Source organism: Chelonoidis abingdonii, chromosome 5, assembly GCF_003597395.2.
Source record: "Chelonoidis abingdonii isolate Lonesome George chromosome 5, CheloAbing_2.0, whole genome shotgun sequence".
NCBI classification, from domain to species: Eukaryota; Metazoa; Chordata; order Testudines; family Testudinidae; genus Chelonoidis; species Chelonoidis abingdonii.
Genome location: NC_133773.1, coordinates 54,661,714 through 54,671,233, shown reverse-complemented (window position 1 = coordinate 54,671,233; position 9,520 = coordinate 54,661,714). Strand labels below are relative to the sequence as shown.

Genomic DNA, 9,520 nt, shown 5'->3' with positions numbered 1-9,520 from the left:
TTTTTTTTTTTTTTTTATAAAAAATATTCCTTCAAAGTCAAACATTTATTATCTTCTGTCAGGAATTGCAGCATTAATTAAAACATCAGAGGGCAACCCAAGAAAAGTGTATTTAGCACAAATAGAAGCCTACATTTTATGGTAGGCAGCATTGTCTGCACATAATTTTAGAAGTAAGTTGCCCCCTACAAGTTTTTTCTTACTTCCTAATTCATGTGACTGTCATACAATAAAAAAAAAACATTCGCCCCCTGTAGGTTTTGTGCCATCAGTTTAATTGTGTCCATGAAAGATTGGACTCCTTAGTAAGCTGAATTAGTTCATGAGCCATTACTAAAATATAAGGGAATGGAGATCAACTTCCTACGGAATAGTTTACTGCTGTGGCCCAAGTTTTTAATCCACAAGAAAAAAAGCAGTTTGGCTTGAGTTACTCTTTTGACAGGCTGAATTATACCCTTGGTGACAACTTTCATTTAAAGTGTAATAAACAATACTTCCCCTGCTTCCTCAAGAGAGGGTATAACAACAGAGTGCTACCTGAAGGCCTGGAGAAAGGAAAATGGCAAAAATCTTAAGATTTATCTACCTACCCTTTAGCATAGAGAACAATCTATAGTAGTTAAGTTTTCTGGTATATGGTATTTGGGGCCATTTTTCCAGTGTGTAGACTCACTGGTCATAGTGGCAAAAATGTGCATGCTCCCACTGGGTCCAACACTCAGGTTCTGCTGCCTTTCCACCCCACCAAAGTTAGGGGCAGCTGGGGTGGATTAGCCGCTGGTATATATAGGAGCAGCCTATGGGCTGTCCTAACTTGCACTGGTTAGAAGGCTCCACAAGGCCTATTTCAGAGATCCAGGACTGGCTGAGTGGAATGCTCCAGCCATACTCCACAAATAGCTACTATGCGAGGGGGTTGGGAATGGGTGGTGTAGAGTTAGCTACAACAGCTTTAAACCAGTCAGGGATTCCTAGCTACCTTATTAGGGTGGTTCTCTGTCCCCTTCGTATCAACTGCAGCTACCAAAAGGGACCAATCTACCTTTGGGTGTGCAAAAACTACCACGTCTGCATGATTAAAACATTCAGGTTTGATCATGTGTTGGATAATTACACAAGTCCCAGATTTGTGACTGTGAATGTCTGTTTGCAAACACATGAGATTCTTCCTTGGGAGTGGACATATGGTCTTTTTTGTAAAGGCACCCTTCTGCCCACAATTGACTGTTTGTCCCATTCCATCCCAGAATGTTATGAGCTAGGACAGATCCTTAAAAACCCATGTTTCTAACTTCCTTTTTACTAAGAATTTTTCCTAAAAAAATCTGTACAAATATTGAAAATATTGGGCAAATCTTTAACAATGGATAAGCATTGTTAATCATAGGGTTAGAATAGACTGCAAAATCGACAATCTTCCTGTTTTTAAACCACCAAGATAAATATTATCTGTCCATAGTTTGCTTGCAATTAGTACTAACAAATGTAACCACTATTTTTGTTAATAATTTTGCAAATAGATGAAGGCTGTCTGTATCACTGTTATATTACTAAGCCATATGCCAGGTTGGCCAAACCGTGGCTCCCGGAGCCCCCCACATCTCATCATTCCCAGCTAACAGACTGGGGAAGGGGGTGGGAGCTCAAGGCTTCTGCCCTGCAGTGAAGTCATGGGGCTAGGGACTTATGCCAGAGACAACTCCTGCCTTCTAAGGCAGGGGCACAATTTAAAAGTTCAACCCTCCCAACAGCTTGAGTCACATGACCCCAGGCACCCTCCCCTCTTTCCTTCAGAGGCTTCTCCCTTCAGCTCCCTGGTATAAGCTCCATGTGGAGAGCCAGTGACCAACAGCTGGGTGCTGCAGGGAGGGAGCTCTGCTTTAGCTCATTGAGGAGAAGCAGTAGCAAAAGCAACTGAAGTCCTGAGCCTCGGCAGGCACCTCTCACGGGGCTGAAGCTCCAAGACTTCCCCTCCCCCAGGTCTCAAGCCTCAAGCCCCAGCAGGAACACCCCAGCTCTCAAACTTCTGAAGATTGTCATATGTGGCTCGGTGGGTCAGGTAGTTTGGGCAACCAGGCCACATACAATCATACGTAGCAGTATCATTAGGGTAACAGCAAAGTGAAATCAGGTGCAGTATAGGTTAGAAACATTCTTTGGTTTTATTTCCTCTTTTTCATACCATCATGTGTCAGAGAACACAACTGAATAGAAATTGCCTATACAGAATTAGGCAGGGAAAGGCAGCATGCTGTGACATGTAGCATTACTTCTCTTAGAAGTGAAAGGAAAGTGACACTGGTGCTCTGAATGAGGTCTACCATTACCCACTGTAGGTGGTAAAATCAGCTTGTGAGATGCCTTTTGCTTCACTCAGCAGCATGCCTCAGTCACAAAAGGCTGCAATTTAAAGTGTAAAATGTTACAGTGCACATTGGCAAGCAAAATTGTCAACCCTAAGCAGCCAAAAATCATGAGTCAAGCCTCCCAAATATGAGATTGCCTACAAATAATAAATTGGGGTTCTTTTTATTTGCCTTCTGTTTTTGAGCCTTTAGCATTCACATTTTCAAGTTTTCTCTGTTACCATAAGGGCTAGAAACTTATTTGTTTTTTTTAAATGAAAGTTAAGATTCTCACCTGACTCTAGGAGCTGGGGCTTTAAGAAAATGTATTAAATATGACAAACTTGCAATAAAATCACGAAAGTTGGCAACACTGGGTCAGGCACAAAAAGCTGTGCTGATAATGTTGTGTTAATGCACAAATACTCTTAGTAAATTGGGCTATGTGTGACTTCTGATCACTGTAGTCTCAAACAGAACCTGAGAAATGGGGACACACAAATACTACTAAGGTGTTTGGAGCATGCAGTTAAGGCAAAAGTTGTTTACTCCATTCTGCAAAACTCACTGTCAGTGCTATTCCACGTCTAGTAAAGAAATGGCTAGGAAGTCCATGCTTCATTGGGGAGCCCGAATGATGCAACTGGTAAACAATTAATATTTCCGGAGAGACTTTTATATGGTCACAGGTCTGAGTGGAACACTGACCATATTGGCATAGAAAGCATCAATGCAGGAACCCTGGTCACAGCCAGATCTGTACATGGAGAGCTGACAAAACGAAGCGGTGTCTGGTGTATCTTATGCTGACTTTATAGGGTTTGAGCCAATGCCTATTGCAGTCAGTGGTTGCAACCCTCTTTGCTTTAGTGGAGCAGGAGCAGGCACTAAATGCACAGAGATCTATCTGCTCTTTTGCATTGTTCTCACCTGTCAAAGGAAGTTCAGCACTGAGCCCGTTAAGTGGAATGCAGTGTCACTGTGAAGAAACTAGACAAAACTCCGGGCTGTCCACAACCTTAATTTCTTCCTTGCCACCTTCTTCTCACTGTATTGAAATGGGCGGCTACAGCTTTAAGGTTTTTTAACTTCTGCTTTGATCGCAGGTGAGCTAATCCCCTGAAAGAATGAAAAAGGAAATACTTATGCTACTCAGCACCAGAGTCGGCTTTAGGAAGTGCGAGGCCCAATTCAAACAGTTTCGACAGGGTCCCGGCAGGGATGACTTAAAAAAAAAACAACGTAAAAAAACACATGGGGCTTGTACTCACCGGGCGGTGCTCTGAGTCTTCTGCGGCACTTCGGCGGTGGGTACTTCATTCACTCCAGGTCTTCGGTGGCACTGAAGGACCCACCACCAAAGTGCCACCGAAGACACGGAGCGAGTGAAGGACGTGCCGCTGAAGACCCAAAGTGCTGCCAGGTAGGTAAAAATTAAAAAGGCGCCTCTAGCCAGGGAAGGGATTCTCACTGGGCGCGCGGCCCTCTTAGGCGCGGGGCTCGATTCAGGGGAATTGGTGGAATAGGCCTAAAGCCGGCCCTGCTCAGCACTTACGTAGCACTTTACATCTTTGAAGCGTTGTCCAAGTGTTAATTATTATGACCCCTTGCGTCATTAATCTGATTGGATTCTATTTCCGTAACAAGGAAGATCATTGTAAAATGACTGTACTTAGGCAGCAGCTTATTGTTTTTTAAACGATGATTAATTTTACCTGGTGTATTTCAATTCCTACTGTGATTTTTTTTTTTTTTTTTTTTGCCAAAGGAAAATAAGCGTTTTATTACAGAATAGAAGTGAACAGGTTTGAAAAGATTCCTTGCACCTCTGAACATGGGGATGTTAGGAAGTCTGTAGGTGAGTCATAGCACTACCATCATCACTGCTGTGTCTTCCTGCTCTGGACACTGCCAAGGTCCTGCCATCTCTCCCTGGAAAAAACAGCACCAGAAAAACATATTAGATGATGATGTGACATCAGTATGGAAGGGTCAGCATGGTTTGTTCAGAATACCTGTGTATAGGTGGTGTAAATCAGCTAGTTCATCTTTACCTCACATCTAGTTCAGGTTAAAATTACTTTTGTCTTGAGAATCCTCCAGCTGATTTTTAATGTGATTAAACCATATGAACAATGGAATTAAATGTAAAATGTAATATATTACGTCAATTTGTTTTGATTATCATTTTATTATTAAAAAATCCTAAACTATGAAACATACATTAATATACCAGTAGTCTGGAAAGTTTCTTTCAGGCTTAGGCAGTTTTTATTAATAAAGATGATGTTTGCGGTCTCAGTGAAATATACCTTTTCACTGTTTGATCTAACTAATAATCCAACAATCTAATGTAATTAAAGTCCATTCATGTTTGCACTCTAGATTATTCATTCAGTAAGTACTCCTTTTCCCTCCAGTAGTAATATTTAAGCTTTTGGCTACCATGATATTGATGGAGATGAGTTTATACAGATAGATATACTTGTGTGTCAGACTATTTGTCTGACAATTAAAACGTATAAAAATCGAAGGTGAAAAGTTGCAGGGAGGAAGTAGCATGCAGTAACTGTTTGAGTATGCACTAACTCAGCTCTTCTTAATTTTTCTTGCCAAAATATCAAGTCTGATGGTAGTACAAGCAACAGTAGACACACTTTTTCTTTAATAATCACAGTTAGAATCTCGCAGTTGTTGTGGAGAGGATGAAAAGGGATTGTACTCGTTTACTTGCGGGTAAATCATACTGTATTTTTTGCTTTTGTGGTTTGATTGAGGTACCGTTTCATGACCTCATGACAATCTCGCATCCACCTTTAGACTTCTTATTTTAAATTTCAGTCTAACTCAGATTCTGTGGTTCAGTCATTAGCTCTAGAAATGAAGTTTAGAAAGGAAGAACTACCACAACTTTAACTACACTGTTTCATAACAGTGAAACACTGTCAAATCTGTTTAATTATAGTGGCAATTATGAAACAGCAACCTTCTTGCAAAAGATCCACGCTGTTGATTGGAGTTGGCCACCCAGGTGACCTTTCACCTCTGGACATCTCCCTTCCCTTGTCACCTCCATCCCTTTCCAAAGACCAGAAGATGATGGTTTTCTTATTTGTCCTCAAAAATATTAGCTTGATCCTGCAGTCTTTTGGTGTGCAGATCTCCCATTGGCTTCATGAGTGTTGAAATGCATGTACAATATGGGCTGCAGGATCATACCAAAAAGGTGGTGGTCTTCCTAAACATAAAGCATAAGGTGACTTGCAGTCAGGTGAAGGTTAATTGATCTGCTTCTAAATTTAGTTGGGATCAAGGTGAATTAAGGTAGAAACCCTGGGACCGATGGGTCAGGAGCTGCCTGCGTACACCTGAAAGACTGCGCAGGAGAGAGATGTGGGGTAGGTGATGTGTATTGGGAGGAAATTTCAGTAGAATAGCAGGAAGGTCATGAAGACTAGCAACTCTACGGAAACCTTTTCAGAAGTGGAAGAGTCTGGCAGAAGTTTTTGTTAGCCTTACTTCACTCTTGGGTAGAGTTTGTTGATTTTTAAAACATCTTAGACAGAGATTGAGTAGAACGAGACTCCAGGATCCAAACTCCGGGGAAGCTTGGATCTAGATTATGGGCTTCTCTCTGGATTTAAATATCTGTGGTAAACTGACTGTGGTAAACTTCAAGACATAAAGACTTGAACATTAGTCCCTTTTCTTGTCTTCTTCCAGGTGAACAGGAGCCAGCAGTCAGCAGCGATTCTGATATATCATTGATTATGGCGATGGAGGTGGGACTATCTGATGTGGAGCTTTCCACTGACCAAGACTGCGAAGAGGTGAAATCCTGAAAAACAAGCAGAAAACCCTACTAAACTAAAGGGTAGGGATGAGGGGCAGGGACAGAGTCAGCTTTCTAGAATTTGGACCAGTCACATACTCTTTCTCACACTCACACACATACACACACACACCCCTCTAGAACACTATCAATCCAGTGCACTCCTTTCTGAGATGGTCATGAAAAAGCAATACCAACAGTTGCGTCTACCTGGATGCAGTTTCATCATCTACATGTGTCTGTTTTGTTCACGTGGAAGATGAAAGCTTATTGTTTTCCCACTCGCTTAAAAGCAATCTTGTACCTCTTCAGTGGCTCGTAAATGTACAACTGAAATGACAGCTTGAGTGTTTTCTATTCCTGTTCATTCTTTTTTTAAAAGAAGATGTTTATTTATAGTTGATTATCGATGGACACTGGGTTTTTTTTCATTGACTGACCCCAGCTTTTCCAAGAGTTCAGTCTGGAAGTTTGAATTCCTCTTCTCTGATCATTTCATGATCTGTCTCCAGGATTTATTATTGCCTTGACATTTCTGCATGAAGTATGCATGGCTTTGAAAAGAAACAGTGCTTCAGCACTCTCTGTTAATATGAAGCCTATTTTCTTTAATATTTTAAAACCTTTAAAGTGGGTCTTGGAGATTATATCTTCAAGAGGCCTTTACCCATGTGAGTTGAAGCCTCCAATTAATTGACATTGGTGTCTTGTTGTTTAAAACTGCATTATGCTGGCTTCCACTTACAGAGCTCGATTAAATGCACAGACAGTAACGTGTAAGAGAGAAAAATAATGGCACTAAACTTCATCCTGTACTTGCTATATTTTCTGCCATTGACAGCTCTGGTATTAATGGCCTTCCTCGTGACTTCCTGGAAAACAGGATCTAGTTTAAAATCAGGTACTTCCTTAAATTTAAAAACAAAAATCAGCAGACCAATGAGTGAGCAGTTTCAAGAGGGCACGTAGTAATCCTCATGTGGTATTTGTGGCTGATGGAAATACTTTTAGAAAAGATCTTAACAGCAAAGACGATTACATTGTCAGTTTCCAGAATAAATAGTTAAACCAAGAGCAGCTGGACAAATTGTTTACCTTCATATTTTTAAGTGCAATTTTTGCACAGAATTGTTAGCAAACACAAGGATTTAGATGAATCTTCAGAGACCTTTCTAAAGACCTCTGAATGTGGCAATACGAGTCAGATGAGCTACTCGTATATTTGAACCTGAAAAAAATTTCAACAGAAGAATTCAGTTTTTTTCTGGCTGATAGATTAAATATTAAGGCATCGTATCAATGCCAAAACCGAAGTCTTTAACTGTTCGTCGCCTGTCTTTAACTATGACTTACAGAAATGCACCACTTGTTGCTAATTATTCAGGGGCAATTTTATGTTTCAGTCAAAATATTCAAGTGCAAAGGAAGACTTTCAGCTTGTTTATAAGAGAGTGAATGTTTTCTTTTGACAGTCACATGATTTATATCACATTACCCCCTCTTGAGCAGGTCAGTAGAATCAACAGCAGACAGCTCATATACAAATTGCAAGGAAAGGAAAACTATTTTCACCTAACTGTATTATAGCAGAATCTCAAAATGCCACTATGTTATTTCAGCATTGCCATTTTAATCTCCTCTTTTCAGACATTTATACTTTAACTATAAAAATTTACTCCCTGTTGAAACATGGGCACCTGAGGTCTTACAGTAGGAGGAGTTTAACAATATTTTTTTTAAAAAGCTAGTTGATTCTTTCTTAAATTACAGGATGGGTGGGGAGGAGGGAGAGAGAGGGTTTGCTGGACTCTTTTAGTCCAGTTATGACTCAATTCGTTTTGTAGATGAAATTTTGAGTATTCTTAGTCCACACAAGTGAACTAAGAGCTTTCAGCAAAATAACCCAAGCTAATGACAATTCAAAACTGTGGCTGGTGCACACACCATTACTTTTTTATAAACAGTTTTTAAAATTTATCTTTTTGTTATATTAAAAGGACATAGTCAACCGGAAATCTAGTCAGTTTGAAAAGCAAGCTAAAGGTAGTGTCACACTCTTCACCTGCTTCGGGTCACCAATGCCAATATTCGTGAGTTCAAAAAAATCTTCTTATAAACTTTTTCTGTTCGCTGTTTCTCTGTGAAATATTCACACTAACCTCAGGGGAATGTGACTGACAGAGTAAAGTACATCCTTGGGCACAAGGCAGCACGTAAGCCCCACTTAAGCCCTAGAAATAATACTGAAATGGGATGGAAGTGATGCATAGGCCTTGTGTACAGCGATGAAATTCACCTAAATTGGCTATACAGGGGAAATAAGGAAACTGATTATACACAAAGAGCTCTCAATACACAAAGTAAACAAACTGATGAAGCAGAGAGAGAGAAAATTCACTAATCTCTGGCAGTGATAGTCATCTTAGGTGTTACTTGGATCAAGAGTAAGTTTAAAAAAAGGTTCTGACAGAAACATCATGTTTAAGTTGACTGTGACCCTTAACATTAAATATTTGCAGACCATGAATAGACAGAACAATTAGAATCATCCTTAAAGCCAGAGCGTGGATTGCAGTGTAGCTGACTCAAAGCATTTATTTTATTACAAAACTTCTGTTAAACTAATGTCAAGGATGAGCGTTACCAGTTATCTCTAGCCATCTCCATATTGAGATGATCCCAACATTAAGGCAGGCGAGGTCAGTACTTCCGTGAGGGATGAAAGAAAACCCTAACCCCTTGATTTGGTTGGGACTGAGGCACATGTTGTGGATGGGGATGCTTTCCTAAATCAGGACCTGATTGATAAAGTGTTCTTTGTATCTGAAATTTGTCAAGCACCTTGGGAATCTTTGGCTGAAAGGTTATTACATTACGTTATTAAACCCACGAAATCAGGAAAGTTAGTGTTAAGACTAACTCCGCATAACTCATCGTACTGTGCAGCAGTATACTGTAATACATATAGGTCCCAATCCTACAAATATTTATAGAGATAATTAACTTTACTCACAGGAATAGCCCATTGACTTCAGTGATGTTACTCACGTGAGTAAAATTAAGTGTGTACATATTTGCAAGATTGGGGAATATTATGCGAGATTACCCCCTGCATGGACATCCCTGTAATTTCTGCTACCATTATGTTTAAGATTGGGGTTCAGTATTAAAGGCTCAGTCCAGCACTGAATATCCATTGACTTCTGGGCCTCAGATGCTGGCTGTACAGGCAGCCTGTCTCCTGTCCAGAAAACAAGTCAGCCTGCCCTAGGGAAATGGCATGTTCATGGAAATAGTTCTCCTCCCTCAGATTGTAACGCTCTGTCTACTGTCTGTTTCT

At 40.3% G+C, this 9,520-nt stretch overlaps 1 protein-coding gene across 1 annotated transcript in view; it reads left to right on the top strand.

The window, feature by feature from the left end:
- The window catches only part of RNF150 (ring finger protein 150), a 214,447-nt gene extending 205,203 nt beyond the window's left edge, over positions 1-9,244 (top strand). Inside the window, exon 7 of the mRNA XM_032805294.2 lies at positions 6,072-9,244. Within this exon, the coding sequence (XP_032661185.1) occupies positions 6,072-6,190 (119 nt within the window). The 3' untranslated portion in view covers positions 6,191-9,244. The remainder of the gene's footprint in view (positions 1-6,071) is intronic.
- The last annotated feature ends 276 nt before the right edge of the window (positions 9,245-9,520 follow it).